The 25,122-nt window shown below is 36.7% G+C and overlaps 1 protein-coding gene across 1 annotated transcript in view; it reads right to left on the bottom strand.

Moving 5' to 3' along the window:
* Positions 1–814: 814 nt before the first annotated feature.
* LOC124621998 (synaptic vesicle glycoprotein 2B) overlaps positions 815–25,122 on the bottom strand; it is a 394,356-nt gene continuing 370,048 nt past the window's right edge. The window contains exons 9-13 of the mRNA XM_047147545.1: positions 24,319–24,506; positions 19,603–19,865; positions 6,415–6,574; positions 4,549–4,676; positions 815–2,280 (exon numbers count right to left, since the gene is read on the bottom strand). Of these exons, the coding sequence (XP_047003501.1) occupies positions 2,225–2,280; positions 4,549–4,676; positions 6,415–6,574; positions 19,603–19,865; positions 24,319–24,506 (795 nt within the window). The 3' untranslated portion in view covers positions 815–2,224. The remainder of the gene's footprint in view (positions 2,281–4,548; positions 4,677–6,414; positions 6,575–19,602; positions 19,866–24,318; positions 24,507–25,122) is intronic.

The raw sequence follows: 25,122 nt of genomic DNA, 5'->3' as shown, positions 1-25,122 counted from the left end.
TGAACCAATAGCCAAGACAATGATGTTTACCATTGGAAAATATTTGCCCTTGTGCAATGATGAATAGAAACTGTTGAAAAGTATGCCTCTTTTTATGTATGTTCTTGAGGTGCAAAAAAGTGAAGTGCCAATAATGATGAATATGTATGGACACTACCTAAATTAGTCCCATACTCAGGAAATGAGCATTGAGGCAGATGTGGGAATCCTGCATTGCCACACAAGGCAAGTTCTTAGGGGAGGTGGTTCGCTGTTGCCTTCCTCTGGTATGTCATAAAGTTTCAATTGTATACCTGTGTTGTGTGGACAACTGAGCTGAGTGCTTGGACAGTGTAATCTTGTGCTGTGAGTGTAAAGCAGTGTTGTGGATGAATGGAAGGGATAAGGTGAAACCCAGGGCTAGCACCTATCATTCTGCACCGAGGGGACCGACAGGATTTAAAATCCACATACAATCGGCAAATCACCATCAGCTGTGTCAGATGCTCTGACTTTATGAGACACTATTGAGAGGCTTGTACTGGGAAATTAAACCAGGACACGCGCACAAAGTCTGGCAATGAAGAACTGGTCACCACCATTTCTCCTCGCCAACAAAATACTAGCAATGAAAATTTCTTCTGTCATCAGGACTGGAACCAGATACCCCAGGGTGCATAAGCAATTCCAGCTGTGAAGCTGGGTTGTATGCAAAAAAAAAAAAAAAAGTTGTTGAGTATGATACTAACCATACATTGTGCATGATGGGATCAGGAATGGGTAACTTTTGAGAAAAATATATATATTTTTCATCAAATAGTATTATAATTAAACTTTTATTGTTTTGTATTATGATTGACTATTGTGGTTACTGCAAGTCATTTTCTTATATTACTACATTCAGTTTACAAGCTATATACAATACTCAAAATGTGCATAGTCTTTTTATAACACTATTTTAGGAAACATGATTCACAGAAATTCATAACACATGCACTCCATAGATATTAGTTACTTAATGTAAAATGACTAGTTTATGATTGAGTTGAACTTTGTTAGCAATATTTCTTTTTTTAACAGACCAGTGTTCAAATTAAAAAGCTGCCATTGAATGATAATATGTAGTAATTTGCACAGTCTTAAAAACAGGACTGATTAGTCAAAGTATTCAAATAGATAAAACTGGATATCTATCTGATTCATGACATTGATTCAAACAAAAATCTAGATTATACTCTTGGAAAACAAATGGTACAACAGAAAGATACAAAAAGTTGGAGATTTTCTTATCACAGTTGACTAAGCACCTTTTGGGGAGTAATATACTTATTTACAGCACTTCTTTCGAACAATAAATATATACATTTTACACAGCGGCATAACAAATAGTTACTTGTTTTCACTTACAAACTTAACAATTTTGGTATATTTTCTATAAATTTTATAGTCTAATATTGTGAAGTTATTAACAGGGGAAACAGAGTTGCAAAATGTTCTGGAAGAAATACTGTAGCTGTGCAGTGAAACATTTACAAATAACACTGTAGAGGAGCATGATTTTACATTTTGCACTTGTCATCATAAATAATATTTATTCCTACTTATTCTACAGAAGTCTTTGTACAGACAATCCACAATCATAGTGTGTACAGAAAGTAGCAATAATGATATGTTTTTGTGTTCAATATTCTAATGTAGTATCCTCCTGTTTGGTTAAAATGTCATAACAGAGAAATTTAGTGTTTCCCTGAGCATTTGGAATTTCTGTTTTTATTAGCTAATGCTTATTGTCTACCAGACACAGAACCTTATTTCTAACTGATATAAATTTACAGGCATTGTAAACAGAAAGAAGTGTGTGTGTTTTTTTTATTGTAACAGTGTTTTGAATTTTCATCCTTTAATCCTGGTCAATCAAAAATTGCCATCTTTTGGCAAATAAATGTATAATGTTAAAGCTAAACCAAGCCACATATTTTTTCCTTTAACATAACAAATTACATCTAAAATCTACATATTTTACATTTGTTTGAAAAATATCTGGTATTTACAGTTTCATTACCAACAGTCAACTCTGCATGAGTGGTTAAGTAGAGAGAACTATAACAATGGCTCCATGCTTCAAGGTGTAAAAGAAGCAATGCCGTATCCAAGTCAAATAATGCTGAAATTGGTCTCTCAGTTTTATGGCAAGTTTGTGCAAATGCACATAGTAGTTGATAAGCTCTGTCATCGCAAGCAAGTGTCAAGACAAAGGTTCCCTTGTTGTGTTTGGCAGAAGTAGACACAGGAGCCCCCCTCCTGAAACACACATGTTATACATTCCAAAATGTGGGCCAGTAGGTGAAGCAACAAACCATAACAAATAAAAATTAACAAGATAACATTCAACTTAAAAAAGGTAACATACCCTTGAGAAATAAACAGAAAATACAGTTTCATAGCATCTTTCAATCTGAATGTCTATAACTAGTTTCCTTTTTAGAATGTTGCTTTCAGCTAATGTTTCTTGCTTGTCCTTTTGAAAAGCACATAGAAAAAATATTTAGTTTGTTCTTCTTCTTTCCAAAAATTCTTCATTCAGTCATTATGGGTCTGTTATTCTTTTTATGTCCATGTATTTTTGAGTTTCAAAACTCTTTTTGGCCACATTCACAGACATGAACTCACAGAGGCAGATCTGTCTATACTGTAGTCCATGTAGTTGCCAGTTGATCAGTAGCAATGTTTGTGAGATTCTTTTGGGCGATTGTTAGTCATCATGCTTTGGTTTTCAGATCTTATTTTCAATGTCATGTATTCATGTTATATGTTGATAAATATCTGGACATATTGTGTGTGCAATGTAACTAAATCATCCCATTAGGGAATACAGTTCTTCTGGGTATTTGTGCAACCAGTTGCCATCTTGGGTCAAAAAATTTTACTCAAAATAAATCAATCTACTCTGTCAGTGGTATGGGCATTAATAGTTACTGATGATGTCTCTAATACATTGTGTGCTTCTAAGAGAATGACTATCTGATAGTAGAGAAGCTTGGCTTTTGTGAAAAAAATACTTCTTATTGTAGATGTTCCACATAACTGTGTAAGCTTTACACACTTTTAATGCATAGATTTTATTGGTCTCTCTGTCACTGCCAGTGTTAATTTCATCTAAGTATTTCAAGTGTTTTACCCAAGTGATGTTATCTTTGATTAAACCCTTAAGTACTAAGTAAAATTATTACTATTATTAGTGTTGTTATTATTAGCTTACTTCATAAATTAGGGCAAATAGGAATAAGAGGTGTGACAAAGAAGTGGTTCAAATCATGCTTGGAAAACAGAGTTCAACGAGTTGAGATATCACAAGTTTCAAACAATTCCCTTATAAAACACCTGTCTGACCCAGAAAATGTGAATATAGGCGTCCCACAGGGAAGTGTATTAGGCCCAATATTGTTTCTTATATACATTAACGACTTCCCACAAAGTATCAGACATGGCGAAAAAATACTTTCCGCTGATGATAGCAACATAGTAATAACAGGTGAAAATCCAACACAACTGTCAGAAAGAGCAAACGAGGCTCTCAATGATGTCCACAACTGGTCATTAAAAAATAAAGTAACCCTAAATGTAAAGAAAACTAACTATATTAACTTCCAATTGAACAAAAAACACAATGCCACTAGAATAAAAGTTAATAATAATGAATTAGAATGTGTAACAAGTACCAAATTCTTAGGGATGAATGTAGACAGCCAACTGAAATAGACAAACCATGTCAACATTTTGGCAAAGAAATTATCCACAGCATGCTATGCTCCTAGAATCCTTGCATCAGTATGCAATAATACCTGTCTTAAAATAACATATTACGGATATCTACCCTCAGTCCTCAGCTATGGGATCATGTTTTGGGGAACAAGTGCCAGTAACATACAAACTGTGTTCAAAGTACAAAAAAGAGCCATAAGGATAATAACAAATAGCAACAACAGGGCCCACTGTCTAGAATTATTTAGAAAGCTAGGAATTGTAAGTGTTTCTTGTGAGTATATCTTTCAGAACATAATGTTCATTAAGAAAAATCTCAACATGTACAACACAAACAGCCTAATACATGACCATGAAACAAGAGCTTGTCACCACATCCATCTAGATAGAAAGAACAAGGCAAAGACGCAAAAAAGTATATTTTACAATGGGATAAAACTGTGCAACAAATTACCACAAGAAATTAAAGAAATAAATGAGCCCCTCACTTTCAGACAAAAGCTTAAAACCTTTTTAGTAAGTAAAAGTTGTTATACTGTAAAAGAATATTTAACATAGATGTAGATTATTAGCAACATATGACATTATCACCAAAATATTATGTAATTATAAATATGTGTATGACTAGTTATAAAAACTACACAAAATATGAGAAACCTGTTTAATTGTAATTGTAAATGTGTGATCATGTGTTGTAATCTGACGACTTCCATACAATATTTATTGTTCCATGGATGAATAAATAAATAAATAAATAAATAAAGCTTACTTGTATGTGGCTAATTTTTAGCTTTTTCTAAAACTTACCGATTAGAAGGCATGCAACAATGAAGGTTGGTGCCGGACAGTATAGGTCCAGCAGCTGTGCAATTACAATGTTTCCTATTATTCCACCTAACCTAGCTGCCACCATAGATACAGCAACACCTGTGGCTCTGAAACAGTGATAATATATCAGGAAATATTGAGTACAAATTGTAATTTGTACTTCTTACAGGCATATGAAATGTAAAGCATAACAGTATATTAAATACCCAAGAAAGATAAGCTGTTTATTTTCATGAAAACATGTTCCCTAAAATGCACAGGTTAATGTTAAGACAGAAAGAGAAATTCTGAATAACTTTCAGTTTTCAAAATCATACCCTCGAAAGTTTATGAAGAGAACATAGAATATCTGTGACAATGTAAGTTTAAATTATTAAAAGATGGGTGCTATTTGTGCACTAAGAAGACTGACTGACATTTCAAAAAGTTGACTAAAGTTTTTCCACAAGTCGGTAACATTTTCATATAGTATGGTTAGTATGAGCTCAAAATACACAATACAGATGTTCCATACTTCTTGCAAATTTAAAGACGGAAGTAAGATTAGTGTTTGCCTGTTATGAATCCTGTTGTACCTGTAAATAATACAGGGATCTTAAATATTTGACTGAAAGGCTGCTACACACAGATTTCTGCACCCACTCTCCCGTCACAGGTAGCTTTTATGTGATGATTGAAGCATTCAGTTCATTCTCTCTCCTTGCTCTCCTGCTTCACTTCCAGTTTTAATGTTTTATATTAATATTTTGCCAAGTGGGAGGACACAATGATTAAAAAACTGGACACACATTTAGCTTGAGGAACACGAAATCCCATCTAGCTGTCTTGATTGGGATCTCTGTTGTTTCCCCATCTCTCTTTAGGTATATCACAGGGCAGTCCCTCCTTCAACAAGGCTGCAGCTACCAACCCCCTCCCTCCCCCCTTTCCCAATTTCTCCACTTCTTGGCCAATTAAATCTCATTCTACATCCCTTCCTATCTTGCACTAAACTTTGCACTTCCTACATAACTGCAACACCCAATATCTGCTAGTGTTGAGCATGTTCTAGTCTTGGTCTAGTTCTGCTATTTTTCCCTCTACTACTCTTTCCAGAACCAAGTTAACTATGTGTTCTTGGATGACACAGCAGCTGTCCCAAACTTCTCGTAAGGGTCTTCCATAGACTTCTTTCCCATCTTCTCTTTTTAGTACTTCTCCATTTCTTTCTTTATCTTTTCATTTCCTTTTTAACATTGCCCTATCTCAAAGGCACTCAGTTTTTGCCTCTCCAGATTTCCAATCGCCCACATTTTGCTTATGAGCAGCACTGATCTCTAGAGTCACTCTTTGTGTAATTTCTTCCTTGTTTGCATACCAACAGCTGATGCCACCAGAGTTTTATTTTTAATTGAAGAAAGCTTTCTTTATCTATGCCAATCTATTTGTAATATCACAATCCTGTCCCAGCAACAAATGTAAAACTAAATTGTGCACAGAAACAGTTGTTGCACCATGGAGTGAATTACTGTCCTATGAATTAAATTATTCTACAATACTATAAAAACTTTTATTTGAGCATAACTAATGCTGTAATTGTACACTGTTGACATTGTCCATGCACTTATAATCACACGTTACAAGCATAAAAAAGGTTGTATTTTAGTATTCAGCTTTTATGGTCAGCTGACTTTAAAACATTCAAGCAGTCTTTACTATTTTTCAGAATGAGTAAGTAACATGGTAAAATCATCAAACCCCAAGAACATACAAATAAATTATTGTAACTATGCAAGAGTATCTGCCATTATTATGAGAAGAATTCATAAATAGAAACATTGTCATATGCACTAAAATGTCGGTTACCTGAGGTGTGTTGGAAAAATTTCTGTGATGAGACAGTCAAGGGCTGCATTTCCACAGCTTATAACACCACTAAACACAGCAGACACTGCTAAGTTTTGCTTGGAATTGTATACAAAGTACATTCCAACTGCACATAAGCCTGATGTGAATGTACTGAAGACTGAAACATAAAGATGATTCTTAGCTATCAAGATGTGAAATGATATAAAAGAGCTGTTACTTATATCAAAATAGCCAATATTCTGTTTTAAACTCCTGCTGTTATTTACAAATACTTACTAGGTACAAGAAGTTGTTATTTTATGAAATTTTAAACATTCTACACATACAATGATTTTACTTTCAGGTATGTTGTTATTATCACATGCATCAAAATTATTAGCATGACATCTTACAGTATTGTATTGTATTGTATTGTATTTATTGGTCCAGTAAATCTTACATGTACAGTACAGCACATCAGATATTGGACAGGTCAAAGTATATCTTACAATTAAAACACTTTAGAAACTAGAAAATTATGTTCACAAAATTTTACAGCACTTCATATACTGGGCAAGTCAATGTGTAAGTTATAATTAAACCACATTAGAAACTTGAAGTTTACAACTGAATACATGTATAAGCCAATATTAACGATTAAAGTATTTGCATGATCCTCTCTTAAGCTCTAAGGATTTTTGAGGAACTCTTCTACACTATGAACTGACATGTACACTAGAGAATTACATTCACAGAATTTTACTTCATATACTGGGCAAGTCGCTATACAACTTATACTTGAACCCCATTATAAACTTGAGAATTACATCTGAATGTATTTATAGGCCAATATTAATGGTTACAGTATTTGCATAATCATCACTTAGACTCTCGAGGATTTTGGAGGAACTCTTCCACACTATAAAAGCAATGTGTCAACAGATATTCTTTTAATGCTGCTTTAAAATTTTTTACATCTGTCATTACTTTAATTTCTCTTGGCAATTTATTGTAGATAATTTTTCCATGGTGTAATGTTCCTTTTTGGCACAAACTGGTTTTTGTATGGAGTACATGAAAGTCAGTTTTCTGTCTTGTATTATGATGATGAACATTTTCGTTTTTGGGGAGGATACTAGGATTTGTTATTGTATATTTCTTTATAAACATTGCACTTTCAAATAGGAAAATGCAAGGAAGGGGAAGAATCCCCATCCTTTTAAATAATGGTCTACATGGTTTGTTCCTTTTTATTCCAGCCATGATTCTCACTATTCTTTTTTGCATCCTGAATAGTTTTAGGCAGGATGGCGAGTTACCCCAAAAAGTGATCCCATATTTTAGGACAGAATGTATATTAGAATAGTAAACTGTCATTAGACAGTCCTTATGACAGCAGTTTTCTAGCACTCTCATTAAATAACACATGGTACTTAGCTTCTTTAATATGTTGTCAATGTGAGTTTCCCATCTAAGATTATCCTGTAGCCAGATCCCCAGAAATTTTGTATTAGGCACACTTGCAATATCCGTGTCTGACATCTGAATTCTTATATCCTCTTCAATGTTTCTCTTGATATTATGAAAATTTAGTGCTACTGTTTTGCTTTTATTTATTATTAGTTTGTTTTGGTTGAACCAGTTTACAACATTTGTTAATGCCTCAGACAGTCTTGTCTGTAGTATCTCTGCAGTCTTCCCGCTGACTAATATGCTTGTGTCATCTGCAAACTGGATAGTGCTATGGTACTGGTTGGCTGATGTTAGGTCATTTATATATATCAAAAATAGGATGGGACCAAGTACCGAGCCCTGAGGTACTCCATATTTTACTGCTTTATAATCAGAATAATGTCTTGTTGATTTATTTTCTTTGTGAAAATGTATTTCTACTACTTGCTTGCGGTCAGTAAGATATGCTCTAAGCCAGCTGTTAGGCATACCTCTGATACCAATTCTTTCAAGCTTCTGCAGCAATAGAGTGTGGTCTATGATGTCAAAAGCCTTAGACAGATCAAGGCATATGCCAGTTACTTTTTGTCCACTATCAATTTTTTCAAGTACTTCACCCAGAAATTCATATATTGCTGTTTCTGTTGATCGGCCTTTCCGGAAGCCATGTTGGGTTATGGATAATATTTTGCACTTTTCTAGAAAATCTAGCAACCTCTTATGAAAAATTTTTTCTAGTATTTTAGAAAATGTAGATAGCAAGGCAATAGGTCTATAATTGGCTATGTCTTCTTTCTTACCCTTTTTGAACAGTGGTTTTAGTTTCACTGTCTTTAAGCAGGAAGGAAAGACTCCATTTGTTAATGAACTGTTGAAAATGTGGGCTAATGGTATTGCAATGAGGTCCCCCACATTTTTAATGACATAATCTGGAATCTCATCCACACCTGTTGAAAATTTTGTTTTTAACTCTCTTATTGATAGTATAATTTCCTTAGGGTTGGTTGGAGTAAGAAATAGGGAGTTGCAGTTTCTATTTTGATTGGATGGTGTTGTAGCAGGATTTTTATTTGAAGATTCTATGTCAGATAGTAATTTTTCACTAATATTTGCAAAGTATGTATTAAAAGCATTGGCTACTTCTTCTGGATTTGTAATTTTTTTGCCATCTTGGATTACCTGGAGATTTCCATTTTGGGAGGTCTCGTTTCCTACTTGTTCTCTGACTATCTTCCACATGGCTTTCATTTTGTTCCTGGCCACTTTTATATGGTGATCATTTGTTGTTTTTTTAGATTCTTTTATGACTTTGTGAAGCACTCTCTTATAATTCTTGAAATGCACCAGAAATTCTTCTGTAACATTTTGTGTTTTTGAGATTTCATAAAGTCTCCTCTTTTCAGCACATGATATTTTAATGCCTTTCGTCAGCCATGTAACATTTCTTTTTTTAGTTTTTAATGTTTGGTTTTTAACTGGAAAAGAAATATTGAAATAATGGGAGAATATTTCCATGAACTTGTCAAACTTTTTACATGTGTCCTCATAGTTGTCTATATCATTCCATGTTTCTTTTTTCAGTAAATGCCTGAAGTGTTCTAGGTTGTGCTTGCTAAAATTTCTACCTTTTCTTGTCATTTGTTGTTCAGTATTTCCTGCAGTGTCTACTGGGAATTCAATAAACTGTGCATAATGATCACTGAAGCCTGTATTCATATTTCCAGATTTGTATAAATATTTATCTGTATTTATTAGTATCTGATCTATAGCACTGCTTGACGATTTGGTGACTCTGGTGGGGGATTTGATAGTTGTATGTATGTTGTAGGTTTTTAATAAGGCCTCAAGGTTTAATCTGTCTTTTGAGTTCTTGTTGAAATCTATATTAAAATCACCACATATGATGGTTGTTTTACTAACTATTTTTATACTGTTAAGTGCCTTCTCAAGATTTTCAACGAAAGTAGTTACGTTTCCATCTGGGCTTCTATATATGCAAATAACAATTATATTTAAATTTGTCAGTTCTGTAGCAGAAATTTTGAAGTTTTGCTCTTCCCCTAGCTGGTTAGTGAACTTTAAATTTTCGTGTTTGACGTCCTCTCTAACATATATGCATGTTCCTCCATGCATGGAGGTTTTCCTACAAAAAAAAGATGAAAGGGTAAAGCCCTCTATCCTTGTGTGATGTAACGTATTTTCGGATAACCAGTGCTCACTAACACATATAACAGTCTGTATATTACATCTAAATTCAGTTAACACAGTAGATAGATATGTGCATTATTTTAAGATCACTGTCGGTAATGATACTTGGTATAGAAAATGTGTAATCTACACTTATTATTATTATTATTATTATTATTATTAATCATTTACAGGCCCAATAGAACCATGTGAGTTACAATCAATCAATCTCAGTTTTGATGGCTTAATCCTTTCAGAATAAAGTCTCTTTCTTTCATCAGGCCACACTGTTCCAGTCCGTTTTCTAATTTCCCTCTGACCATCTTTCCAATCAAGATCTTTTGTCTGAATGTTTTTTTTAATCTGTAATGTCTGCTTGAGTTATACCAGCTACTTTAAGACTCTCCTTGATCACAAGGATCCATTTAATTGGATCAATTTTGGCCTTACTTCTGTTTTTGTAGAATTCTACTATTTGTTTTGTCAGCCTAATGGGTGCCATTATTTTAATGTGCCCAATAAATTTAAGTCTTTGTTTTCTCATGTCACCATGTATGTCTGTGTATTCTTCTATTTCCTTATTACTTCTCAGCCTATAAGTTTCTCCATAGTAATTCTGGGGCCTAATACATTCTTAATAATCTTTCTTTCTTTTGAATTTCTTCAATATCCCTCTTTCTTTTTAAAATTACAGTATCTGCTCCATAAAGACATTCAGGTTTGATTACAGTGCTGTAATGCCTATGTTTACTCAATTTAGAAAGTGATTTTTTGTTATGAATATTTTGTGTTAATCTGAATCCAGTTGCCATTTTTTGATAGTGAACTTCATTTGCAGCTTTTTCTACACCATTTTCTTGTATGATTTCCCCCAAGTATTTAAATTAAGAAACCTTTTTTATTTTTCCATGTGTCACGTTCAAAAACTTTTTTTTGTGCCTGTTTGTCGCGCGTCACATATTCCATTTTTTCAAATATTTCTAGTCCTACCTTTTCCACAACATCTTTAAGAATTTAAATTTGTTTCTGAGTTGTGGTCATACCCTTAGTTAAAATTGCCAGATCTACTCCAATATTACTTCTACCTAACTTGATTGACTGGTCTATATTTTGACTCAACTTTTGCTCTCACCATTCTGTAATTACATTTTCAAAACACAGTTAAACAGTAGTGGGGAGAGTCCATCTCCCTGTGTAATACCATCTTTATAACAAATGGTTCAGAGCTAGTGTCAGTTAATGTTTCCTCAATCAGTGTTAGATTTTTATTATCTGGCCATTGTTCTTTTAAAATTTGGAAAAGAGATTCACAATCAACTGAGTCATTGGCCTTTTTAAAATTCACAAATGTACATAAAATATTGTTACTAGAAATCCTTGGTGCCTAAAGATTAGCTTTAAATTCAAAATTTGTCCTGGACGGGATCTGTTTGGTCTAAAGCCTGCTTGATATTCGCCGATTTTAGGTTGTAATAACTGTTCTTGGGTTTGATCAACTAAACACTGTGAGAGAATGTTATATGTGACAGGAAGAAGAGAGATTCCTGGGTAATTATTAACATCAGTTCTATCCCCTTTTTTATGCAATCGATGAATTAGAACAGTTTTCCAGTCCTCAGGTATTTTCTCAATTTGCCAGATATGTCCAATTAGTTGAGTGATCTCTTTTATAGTGTCAGGCCAGCTGATTATAGTAGCTCTGCAATTATACAGTCTTCTCTGGATGCTTTATTGTTTTTAAGTCTCTTAATTTGTTTACTTATTTTGATTTCATCAGGTTCTTTAAAGTTGGGGTTGGTGTTATTAGTTTGCTGTGGTTGGAATTTATTCGTTGTTTCTGGACAGTTTAATAGTTTTTCAAAATAATTAACAAGTACCTTACAATTTTCCTGGTTGTTAAGAGCCAAACTACCATTTTCATTTTTGAAGCACAGACTTTGTTGCTAACTGGTAAGTTTTGTTTTGAATGTTTTATAAAAGTTTCTTGTACTGTTATTTTGGAAGTCTTTTTCAATTTCTAAAAGTTGGGCATTTTTGTAGTTTCTTTTAGTCTGACAGTTTAATTTAGATGTTTCTTTTCTTACAGTTAGAAATGTGTTGTACATATTTTCAGTTTTGTTACTATTCCAAATTTTGAAAGCCTCATGCTTAGATTTAAATGCTGTTTCACAATCCCCATTCCACCAAGGGTAGTTTTGTCTCTTTTGAAGTGGAACTTAATTTCGTGCTGTTTTGATGAACTTTACTTTTAGGCTTTGCCAATTGTTGGGTTGTTTTTTTCATCAAGTTTGCTTGTTAGAGTTGTGGTTATTTTAGTAGTGTCAAATTTTGAGATAACATTTTTTTTGTTTTCAAGAGTTTTTGAGATTGAAGTTTTACTTTTATGCATGTTAAATACTGGTCAGAATCAATGTTAGCTCCTTTCCGAATTGGGTATTTGTAATTTCTTTGTAGCTAGGGTATGAAATTGCTACATGATTGAGTTGAAATTACCCAATAAATGTACTGGGTGCAGGCCAAGGTTGTTTGTTTAGATGGGTTCTTTTTAAAATGTGTTGATATACTTTTAAGGCTAAAATTTTTGCACATTTCAACAAGTCTTTTGCCATTTTGGTTTGTTTGTTTATGCACTGGAAATCCACCACCATTTTCTTAGTTTTTTTCTCTTTACCTAATTGAGCACTAAAATCACCCATTAAAATTTTAACACAGTTTGAGGGAATTTTTGAGATGATGCTTTCTGAGATTTCCCAAGCTTCATTATCGTCTTCATGTTTTTTGCAGTTATCCTCATTGACTGGCAAGTAGGCATCAGTTAAAGTGTATGCTATACATATTATAAATTAAAGTACCTTGCTACATTTTTCTGTCTGTAACTGAAGGTTAATCTTAGGAACTAATGTAGTGATTTTGACACAGTTTTCACAGGGAAGCTTTGTACATATAATTTATTACCACTATGTCAGACAAGTCATATGGCTGTAGATACTTAGTGCTGCCTATGTGCAGCCAGGGTGAGTTGATAGCATGTAACATTTAGAGTGCAGAAATATGGACATTTTACTTAAAATAATCTAGATGCATTTTATACATACTTTTTAAACAAGATGTAAATGAATTACATATTGATTAGTTACATTAGAATAATACCCTTCCTCCTTTCTTAAGTAATTCAGTGACTGGCAGAATTATGTGTGAAACTTCAGTAGATTTGTTCTTCCCACATAACAATACACATTGTCCATGTCTCTCACCAGAGCAGAAACAACTAAGAATGATTATCCTCCCCCAGCCTACTAACCATATTTTAAATTTGTGTTTTGTCTACAAATTTGCTTTGCAACTATTCCACCACCCTGTATCAGTGTCCACAGATCAGATAACATTTTTACTTACTTTAGAAAACTGTCAACCTTTTATACTCTTAACGATGGCTGAGAATCTATTTTAAAATAAGAACCCTGCATTTACAGTTCCCAACCAGTTATTTTGCTCCTATGTGTTGTATTCATGAGAGTCTCCATTTAATGACTGTGCATAATTACAACATAAATGTTACTCTATATAAATAAAACAATTATCTGAAATATGTAATATGGTATCATTAGTCTTCTGAACTCTTTTCACTAACTTATGGAGGAATACCATCATGTAAGCTTCTAATGCATCTGATTTTGTAATATTAAACACATAGTTACACTTGATAAGCATGTACTTTCAAACTAAATGTAATCTATACTTAATTTATAGTTGTTCAACAATGGAAAATCCAGGATGGAATGTAACAGTATTATGAAAAGGATAGCTGCTACTTATCATATAGTGGAGATTTTGAGTTTCAGATAGGCACAACAAAAGAACTGTCAGAAAATGTGAGCTTTTGGCCAACAAGGCCTTTGTCGGAGATAGAACATATTCACACACACACACTCATGCAAATGCAACTCACGATCGCTAATCCTTGTGTCTGTACTGACATTGTCGATAAGGTCTGGCCTGTAGGCTGCCGAGTTGGGTGCTTAAGCCAATTTTCAGAAACTGTTCAAAAGCATTTCAGACAACAGTATGTCTGTACCCTCCACAGTGAGTCTGCAGTCTCTGGCTGCTGAGGCCACACTGCAAGCAGCTGCACATGATGGGAAACACAACTGGGTGGTACAAACGAATCCAGAGTACGCTATGGACACTCGCATGGCACCATCCTATGTCAACCTATTCATGGGCCATCTAGAGGAATCCTTCCTAAACATCCAAAATCCCAAACACCTCATCTATTTCAGATTTACTGATGAAATCTTCATGATTTGGATCAGGGGCGTGGACACCCTATCCACATTCCTCCAGAACCTCAACACTTTCTCCCCCATTTGTTTCACCTGGTCCTACTCAACCCAACAAGCCACTTTCCTCGATGTTGACCTCCAACTCAAAGATGGCTATATCAGTACCTCTGTCCATATCAACCCTACTAACCACCAGGAATACCTCCACCTTGACAGTTGCCACCCTTCCCATATCAAGAAGTCCCTTCCAGACAGCCTAGGCACCTGTGGAAGTTGGATAAGTAGTGACAAGTGGTCCCTCTCGAAATACAAGCCTCTCACTGAGACCTTCACAGAGTGTAGTTACCCTCATAACCTTGTACAAAAACAGATCCCCCATGCCTTATCTTTCCAGTCACTTCTCATGTCACAAAGTCCCACCGACTGGACACAGAAGAGCATTCCCCTTGTGATTCAGTACCACCCAAGACTGGAGCAACTGGATCACATTCTCTGTCCAGGTTTTACTGCCTCTCATCGTGCCCTGAAATGACGAATGTCCTATGCACTCCTTCCCTCCAATCCCACAGTGGTATTCTGCCATCCACCAAAACCAGACAAGATCCTCGTCCATCCCTACACAACCCCTGTTCCCAACCCCTTGCCTCAAGGCTCATATCACTGTAATTGAGATAGATGCAAGATCTCTCACCATCGCCTACTCCCTGTACATCCATATTTTCAGAGATGGTTGTGGGACTCGACTGTTCAGTACAGGATGTCAAATCAAACACTTTTCAGCTGTCTAATTTCCAAACTGTTATTTTATTTGGTGACCAGTTTCAGTGATTTACTATGCCATCTTCAGGCCCACTGACCAATGTGTAGGAAGATTCCAACCTGGGCAGGTGGTGGTTGAAGTGATCGGTGTATCAAGCATAAATCTACAAATAGCAGTATTTGAATGCTGTCCCCTATTTTGACTGGAACACAGGTTGGAATCTTCCTGCACCTTGGTCAGGGGGCCTGAAGATGGTGTGCTAAATTGCTGAAACTGGTAGCCCAATAAAATAACAGTTTGGAAATTAGATGGCTAAAAAGCGTTTGATTTGACGACATCCACCAACCACTCCACTACCTATCCCATCAGAGGCAGGGCTACCTATGAAACCAGTCATATGATCTACAATCTAAGCTGCAACCACTGTGCTGCATTTTATCTGGGCATGACAGCTAATAAGCTGTCTGTCCACTTGAATGGCCACTGACAAACTGTGGCCAAGAAACAGTTGACCACCCCATTACTGAGCATGCTACCTAACACAACATTCTTCATTTCAGTGACTGCTTCACAGCCCGTGCCATCTGGATCCTTCCCACCAACACCAGCTTCTCTGAACTGTGCAGGTGGGAACTCTCTCTGCAACATATTATACATTCTCGTAACCCTCCAGGCCTCAACTTTTGTTAGTCATTGGTAATTGTCCCACCCATCTAGCTCCTTCCCTGTTTCCATTCCAGCACTGCAAAGCCCTCTATTTCACCAATGCACTAACAGTTTTTTTGCTTCTCTCCCTTTCCACTACCCTTCCCTCTCCCCCTTGCCCCCCCCCCTTTACTACCCTCCCAGTTTACCTTTCCCTGTTGCTTCATAACTTGGGTTGTGAGTAACTGAATCCACTTTACCTTCTTCCCTTTTCCCCCCTCTCTCCTTCCTGATGAAGGAAAAAAGTTCTGAAAGCTAGGAATGTAAATTTTCTGTTCTGTTTTGTGTATCTATTGGCTGTACTGAGCTGAGGTAAGTACTGGCCAGCCCCTCTATCTCTTTGTTAGTATTTGTTTTTGCCAAATAATTGTACATTATGGCCAACACTTTGAATATCACCACCTTCAAGAATCCATGACAGGCAAATAACATGGGTGCATTAAAATGATTCTGCCAAATACATCGTCACCTTGAGTACTTCATGAATTAGGCTTTGTAAAATAAGCACACACTAAAACAGTGTCCTGAAGTTTAAAAGACAAAATATATCTTCCTTTGTTCTCTGCGTGGTGAAAAGAGGCCAAGTTCCTCTCACTATCACATGTCCACACCAGTTGTATCTCATGGAAGTTACACAACTTCTAACATGTCTTACTTTTACACTATGACATGCATGCATCACTCATAAGTCTGAAAGGCAACACAGTGCCCCACCAGATAAACAGTATCAATTCAGTCACGAGTAATCCATGCCTCCCACTACAATCATCACATGTCGTTCTCAGAACTGTTCTGCCAAACTACCAGGACTGATAGACAGCTCGGGCATGTAACTCCAGAGACCAGCAATACAGGCAGATCACACAATCCACAGTCTGCCCAAGTTTTTAGTCACTTCATAACTGCCTGCCGCTGTCCTGGATGTCCCTTCATGCTCCACCTGCCACTGCACCCTCTAGCATGCACTAGCGCCTCACAACCTTGTTGTGCCACTGGACGGCGCAGACTATGAACTTCGTCCTTGGAGAAGGAGAAAGGTAGAAAATAGGTGGCACCACTACCAACACAGCACATACTCCCCTCCACCTTCCCCCAAATCTCTCATGGGGTCAAAAACTCCCGTCATTAATTCTTAGCACCTGGTTTGATCTGAGTGAGGTGGACTGTAACCTCCTGCCCAGAGTGCTGATCTCCTAACAGCAGCATTACCAGGGTAAGAAATAATCTGATACACAATGGTCCTCTATATTGGGCAACAGGTTTTTAGAGATTCCTTCTGCCCCTCTACTGAACCTCTGGAAATTCTTAACACAGACATCATCACCTACTCGATAAGAATTTGGCCAGTACTGCTGATTGTGACACACAGCTTCCTTCCTGTGCACCTCCCAGATATTTCTCTTGGCCAGCCTCCACTGTGCAGCAACCTGTCTGGGATTCTTCCCTTCAGGCAATAGATCTTCATTACCCAATAGTTGCACAGTGGAGTTGCAACCTGATACCCCAGAAATAAGCAGGGTTGTGTTGATCCATGAGCCTCATGACACATGGTATTAAATGCCATGGTCAAACAGAGCAGAGAACTGTACCAATTACTTTAATACTCATGATGGTAGGCAATCAGGGCATGTCTGAGATTGAAATTAGGGCACTCAGCACAAGGGGGATTTGAATAGTAACAATGGATTTCAGCAATCTGAAGGTCCCAAAATTCCTACTTAAATTCTGGGTGACCACTCGGGTGGTCGCCCCTCTGATAGGTAGCAACCATACAAATTTGGTACAGGCATCAATACAAACCAAAATATACTTGTTCCTATCTCTATATCTTGGGAGGGGACTGACGAAATCAGTACATATGCAATGAAATGCCTTATCAGTGGGTTTTGATGTCAAGTACCTGACCCTGATATCTGAGCAAGTTTACTCAGAGCACATCCTGACAGTTGGCTACCCTGTTGTTAATCTCTGCAGCCATTTTTGGCCACAAGAAAAGTTCCTCATCTTTTCCCACCATGTTTTGTGTACCTCCTAACACCCCCCCCCTCACACTTGGGATTCATGGAAATACTTAAATGACAGTGCAGTGGGATCAGTTCCTCAGGTACTACAACCTTCAGTTGTCCGAGCCACACACCTTGCAACACAGCACCTGAATAAGGATTGGCACACTCAGCACCCTCAGTCCTCTGCTTGATGACTCTCAAATGTTCATTCTGATCTTGAAATTCTCTAACATCTCTGAACAGACAAGGAATCTGAGTCAGGATGGAACCAATTTGACCTGTCTGTTCCTGTTCATCCTCTGGAGGATGATCTGTTGGACTATCATCCTCCTTTTCTTACATGCAGCTTAAATTATTGGCCAATATGTTGTCAGAGCCCTTGATATTGCAGATCTCAAATCTAAGTCTGAGAATCTTGTTGAGTCCACCTCACAATTCGTTCTGTCTTATGGGGTCTATTGAGTATCCATCTCAGGACTTTATTGTCTGTTTCCAGCATAAATTTCTGGTGCTCCAGGGAGTAGTTAAATTTCCCCATCTCAAACAAAACAGTGACAGTGTCTAGCTCATATATGGAGTACTTCTTCCCCAATTCATTTAACCTCCTAGAAGCATAAGTAACAGCCCTCCGCTCCCCTTCTTTTTCTTGTAACAGAACCCATCCGAGTCCTTGCCCTGAGGCGTCAGTTTGTAAAATAAATTTTTCATTAAAATCCAGTACATCTAACACTGGTGCAGACTGTACTGCCTGTTTAAGAGCTAAGAATGCAGCCTCCTGAGAAGGACACCAAGTAAATTTACACCCCTTGCGGCACAATTCATTCAGAAGAATCACTAACAGCAAACCCTTCAAATTCAATTTATTCCGTAGTAAAGATGTGTCAATATTTGAAAGTTGCTTTCCTAAAAAATTATCCTGAAGATCCATAAAAATAATAAATAAAGGTAAGTTGTGGATGCATAAGGGAATTAAAATCTACTGTAAGAGGAAGAGGGAAATTTATGTAACAGCCAGAGTAAGTCAATATCCAACATTACTCACATACTATAAAAAATGCTGTAGTATTCTAAGGCAAGTCATTAAAGTGTCAAGAAGTATGCATGTCCTGACAGGAATAAATAATGCAGATAATATGATATGGGACATTGACAATGGAAGACAGGAGAGCCATTCAGAGAACAAGATTCCATAACAATTAAACTAAATGCCAATGTTTAATTGATAATTCATAAGCTGCAAGTACTTTTAAAAATTATTTTGTAAATGTAACAGCAAATACAGGATTAGATGGTTCAGTTGAAGAAGCAAGATAATATATCAAAAATGTAAATCCACAAAATCTTAAGGAACTAGAAGTAGCATAGACATCCTTCACTGAAGTTAATACAATTGTAAAAATTATAAAACAAAAGCTCATGGAGTTTATAGGGTTTCTTCATCTACGTCTACATTTACATCTACATCTACATTGATACTCCACAAGCCACCTTAAGGTGTGTGGCGAAGGGTACCCTGTACCACTACTTGTTATTTCCCACTCCTGTTCCACTAGAAAATAGAGTGAGGGAAAAATGACTGTCTGTACACCTCTGTATGAGCCCTAATTTCTCATATCTTATCTTCATGGTCCTCATGCGCGATTTATGTTGGTGGGAGAACTTTCCATACCATATTTGTATGGATTTAGTTATTTAAAAATGTCATAATCACCATTAACAAAAGCTGTGACTGGAGTTATGGTGTTACATGATATGTTAATCAACAGTGCACAATAAATATCAAATTCCTTATGTTGTAAAATATATATATTACCTAGGAAGAATTTACGGCCCAAATGATCCATGCCAAGAACAGCAATGATATTACTGGGTATGGCAGAAGCAACTGTGATCAATGATTCCATGAAGACTTGGCTCTCAATTTTATCACTGCATACATTCTCATCTGAATGTGAACCATACTTCACTACAAAATCCGTCACTTCACACACAGATGCTGACTGTCCAGGATGCATGCGCCCATATTCATCAAAGCGGTTGAAGAGTTCAGGAAACCACATCATGAGACCATAGTACCTACATAATAGAAAGCAATATGTTTGTATGTCCAGCAGTGATCCAGTGACACACCACACAAACACTCCCCCAGAAACATTTGTAGAAATTTTATGATAATTGCAGAATTGAAGTGATTTAAAAATAGATAACACTCTTTCACCATATTCTGTTTTCAAATTCAACTTCTCTCTCCAGAAAATTTTAATACTGATCAGTATATGAAAAATGTAAACAACTGTTGTGACTCCTTACTTCCTGGACTTTGGTAAGGTGCAGCTATACGATTTTCTGGTATCGTGTCATATTTGTACATAGTACCACACTAAACAAAGAACGTTACAAGTGACGAACCTTATAGCAATCAATGTGCTACACAAGGTCATTATTAAACCATGCTGATGACTTCAAGAGCCAGGAGATACAGCTGAAAATTTATAGCTAACTTAAACATCATAGAACTGAAAACTTTTAAAGTCAGTTTACTGTCTTAAAATATAAAATAAGGAAATATAAACACTGAGCAACTTGTGATATCTTAGCCTTCTTTAAAACATCAGTGAAAGCACTTATGTAACCCACCAGTGGAAAAAAACCTGTGATGTCCATGACCACTGTGCCACACTTACATACATAGGACTGAAACTAACACATTCCTGATCCAAAATGGTAGTTTCCATATGGAAATTAAACTTTGTAACAAACTTTGTGAAAACATAAAAGCAAATACTGAGGCCAAAGCCTGTGGAACATCTTCAATGTTTATTTACAGCATCATTGCTTCTACTCAGTTGACCAATGTTTAAATGTATTACTGTAATTTTAAATAAGTATAAATAGTACTCACTTTCATTTTTATGTATATTAAACTGACTTGTCCAATCTCTTATGCATTTGTAGACAACAAGGCCAATGAGAGTACAGTACAAAACCTTGCAGATTAACCTTTTGAGGGAAGACAGAATGAAGGCGAGGGAAGGATAATAGCTACTTTGCCATCAGATATATTTTAAATACTCTTATTAATGAAAACATCGACTGGTGACATGAATCTACAAAAATAAGAATAGCATCTAACTACTGGCCTCTCTCATATTTACTGTTTTCATCATTGCATCCCAATTGAAAAGCCCAGAACAAATTAGAGCTACATATATAAATTTTTTTTACCGAGTTCTGCTTTGTAATGGATTATGTAGAGAGAAAATTATGTCCTTAAAAAAATAATGTACAAAACCAAATTATAATAAACGAAATAGTGGTGTAATTTTCTCTTTCTTTGCCAAGATTCTTAGTGGTGCAACTCATAATATGTCTTTAGGGAACAAATTACCTTGTTAAATGCTTTAGGAATGAAGGAGGCCACTTACTGAAAAGCAGAATCATTGAGTTGTTGACAGGCACGCGCGTGCGCGCGCGCACACACACACACACACACACACACACACACACACACACACACACACACAAAAATTCCATCCCCCCCCTTTCAAAAGCATGCAAGTTTTCTTTCTTTGTTGTGTGTGGCTGGCAATAACTCAATGCTTCTGCTTCTCGGTAAGTGGTTTCATTTATTCCTAAAATATTTACATTCCGCCAGCACTTTCCTACCAAATTACCTCTTTAATGAACTCAGGCAAGTGTTTAGGTGACATTGAGAAATGAATGTGGCTCATTTGACCATATTCAGCATGATATACTGGATGATACAGAACATTATGTAAACCTAGTACTTTTTTAAAAAATGTGCTTGTAAGTAAGCCTATATGTCCTTTAGATCTTACAAATGCATTTATATTTAAAATATATTTTATATCATCTGGCAACTTGCTGCACAGTTTCATTCCTTTACAGCATGTACTTTTCTGACACAAACTTGTACTACATGTCTGTTTATTTTCATTTTGTATTGCAATTGTATACATCAAATTTTTTCTCTTACTAGCACCATCACTCTCATGCTACTACAATCATGGTCAATTACATTTAAAAAATACATGAATGGCAATTGTTGCATTTCAATGTTTCAAACTAGGGTTTACATGACTGTCTACCTCTGCTCCCTGTAATAAATCTAATGGCTCTCTTTTGAATTTTAAATGTCTTGTGAAGTTGCTGGGGAATTTCTCCAGAATGTGAGGCCATATTTCAGATGCACAATAAAATATGCATAGTAAGCACACATTAGTGAATGCTCTTTTAAGCATCCTTTTTTAATCCTTAATCTGAAACTGGGTGTTTTTCAGTTTGTGATGTTTTTCCCTTTGGCAATTGCTGACTGAAAAAAAAAAAAAAAAAAAAAAAAAAAAAAATGTTACCAAGCTTTGTCAGAATATAAGACACTAAATCCTTGCTACCGCTCCCCAAGACAAATTCACAGCACTGATGACATAATTGCAGATATATTGAATATAACATCAGTAAGCCTTGGGATTGAGAGCAACAGAGACCCACACAACAAGAGAAATACTTATTTTCGCATTTGGATTCAGTGTCCCCCCCCCCCCCCCTCTCCCCCTCTCAGACTGCCTACTTTCACCATTTTTCACTTAATAGATCATACCTCACCTAAGCTTGTTGCTTGTCACCTGACTGTTCTACAATTTGTCATAACTAGTGGCCATCTAGGAAATTTCACCAATGGTTAACGTCACCACATGAAGGTGATGAGAAAGTGCTTCACTCAAGCATTGTGAAGTGTCAGCTACACTTTGTAATGCAATGCTCGATAACTCTGTGACAAATATAATCATGTAAAAAGAAAGTGAACATATTTTAATTATGCTCATATTGTGCAATATGCTGACACAGCATTGGCACGAATGTATATTTATCACCTTCCAATATAGTGGTTACATATAAATACTGAAATCTGACATTTCAGATGTACTCCTTACAAATTAACAATTTCTCAGGCAGAACTAGCTGTCCTGCTGAAAGTGTAGTCTTACTTATTAAGACTGCTAATTTGTCTTCCTCTTCTTCTTTCAGTGATCTTGTGGGTGTCTTTTCAATGTATTCCATATCTTGCACATCACTTACACATTTTATATCAAAACAACCAAGAATTTTCTTTCTGCATATTCAAACAATGGAAAATCCAGGATGGAATGTCACAATATTATGAAAAGTAAAGTTGCTACTCACCATATAGCGGAGATGCTGATTCACATATAGGGACAACAAGACAACAAAAAGACTGTCACAAATAAAGCTCTTAATCAAAAATAGGTCACACACACACACACACACACACACACACACACACACACACACACACACACACACACACACTCTCTCTCTCTCTCTCTCTCTCTCTCTCTCTCTCTCTCGACACTCTCAGGCAAATGCAACTCTCACACACATGACTGCCATCTCAGGCAACTGTAGCCACACTGTGTGCAGCAGCACCAGTGCATGATGGGAGTCCCGACTCAACTGAGAGGGGGTAAGGAGGAGGCTGGGGCAGGGAGGGGAAGGGATAGTAGGGTAGGGATGGCGAGCAGTGCAGTGCTGCTGGGGAGCGGGCAGGGAAAAGGTGGAGAGGGTTGGCCGCTAGGTGCAGTCCCTGCAATATATCCTGCATTCTCATAACTCTCCTGGCCTCAATCTTCATTAGTCATTGTCCTCACACATCCAGCCTCCTGTTTCCATTACAGCACTACACTGCCCTCACTCCACCATCACACCCAGACTTTTTACTTCTTTCCTTTTCTGTACCCCCTGTCCCCACCTCTCCCCTGCCTTCCGTCTAACCTCCCGGCTGCACCTAGCTGCCCTACCTTCTCCACCTCGTCCCTGCACGCTCCCTCCCCAGCGGCACTGCACTGTCCGCCACCACTACCCTACTATCTCTCCCCCTTCTCACCCCAGCATCCTCCTTAACCTCACCCAGTTGCCACTCCCATCATGCATTGGTGCTGCTGCTCGCAGTGTGGCTACAGTTGCCTGAGACTGCAGTCGTGTGTGTGTGTGTGTGTGTGTGTGTGTGTGTGTGTGTGTGTGTCCGTGAACTATTTTTGATGAAGGCCTTATGGGCCTTTTTGTGACGGTCTTTTGTCGTGCCTATCTGTGACTCAGCATCTCCGCTATATGGTGAGCAGCAACTTTCATTTTCATAATATTGTTACTTTCTGCATATTCCTTTTTCAATTTCCCAATTCCTGTCTCCTGTGTAGCATTTTTAACAACCACCAATGATGATCTCTGTTTTTCAGGATGCAGATGAACCTCTAGGTGTTTGACTTTCAATTTTATAGTAGCCCACACCAATAATTAAAGTTAAAATTGAACTACTCTGATTCATCAAAATTAACAAGAACTGGAACTTGAAGTCAATATCTGAATGTCAGTTCTACTGTGGTTTCACTTTATGATATTTATTTTGTACAACTATTAGTGAACTACTAAGTATCTGTATGTACTTAGTACTATAAACGTATATAAGTAATAGTTTTTAACATATCTTACTCACCCTATATGGAATGTGAAGTTTATTGTTATTGAAATGAGAGTAAATTTTAATATAGGTGGCATGAACAAATGTTTGCTGTTGCTCATGATATCACTAAGCATCTCTCTAACTTTCCAACATGCCAGTAGTTTTTTCTCCTTTCTCTTCTCGGGATCGTATTTAGGAAGGTCAACAATTAGTTCCTTAACCTGTAAAAGCATTCATATAATGATTTAAAATCTAAAACACTGTTATATGCCTAGAGAGAGAGAGAGAGAGAGAGAGAGAGAGAGAGAGAGAGAGAGAGAGAGAGAGAGAGAGAGAGAGAGAGAGAGCTTTGAAGACTGTAAAAGTTAGAATGTGCACGCGTGTGTGTGTGTGTGTGTGTGTGTGTGTGTGTGTGTGTGTGTGAGTGTGTGTGTAGAAAGAGGGGGCAGGGATGCAAGAAGATACAGTGAGATATATGGGACAAATAGAGGAAAACATAAGCTGGTATGACGTCACAAAAACTGAATAATGAAATTTTTGTGCACAAGAAGGAAGCTGAGAAGTGAGAAGACGGGGAATTTCTGTAGCAGGTCTGTATTAACCCTATTGGCAGTGGCACTTTCCCTTATTCCCTTTCTTATGTTAAGTCACTATGCTGCTGCTGTGGACTACTACTGTTCTGGTCCAGTAAATATAGGAGGATGGATCACTGTCCATCAGATGGACAAGGTGTTACACAGTACACAGGTATGGAGTAAAACAATTACTGGCAGAGCTTTAGTACAAAGATAGAGTTGTTCAAAAGTTTAGGCAATAATCATTCCTCTTGATATGACC

The sequence above is a fragment of the Schistocerca americana genome, chromosome 7 (assembly GCF_021461395.2).
Source record: "Schistocerca americana isolate TAMUIC-IGC-003095 chromosome 7, iqSchAmer2.1, whole genome shotgun sequence".
NCBI lineage: Eukaryota > Metazoa > Arthropoda > Insecta > Orthoptera > Acrididae > Schistocerca > Schistocerca americana.
This window is presented reverse-complemented; position numbering and strand designations above follow the sequence as displayed.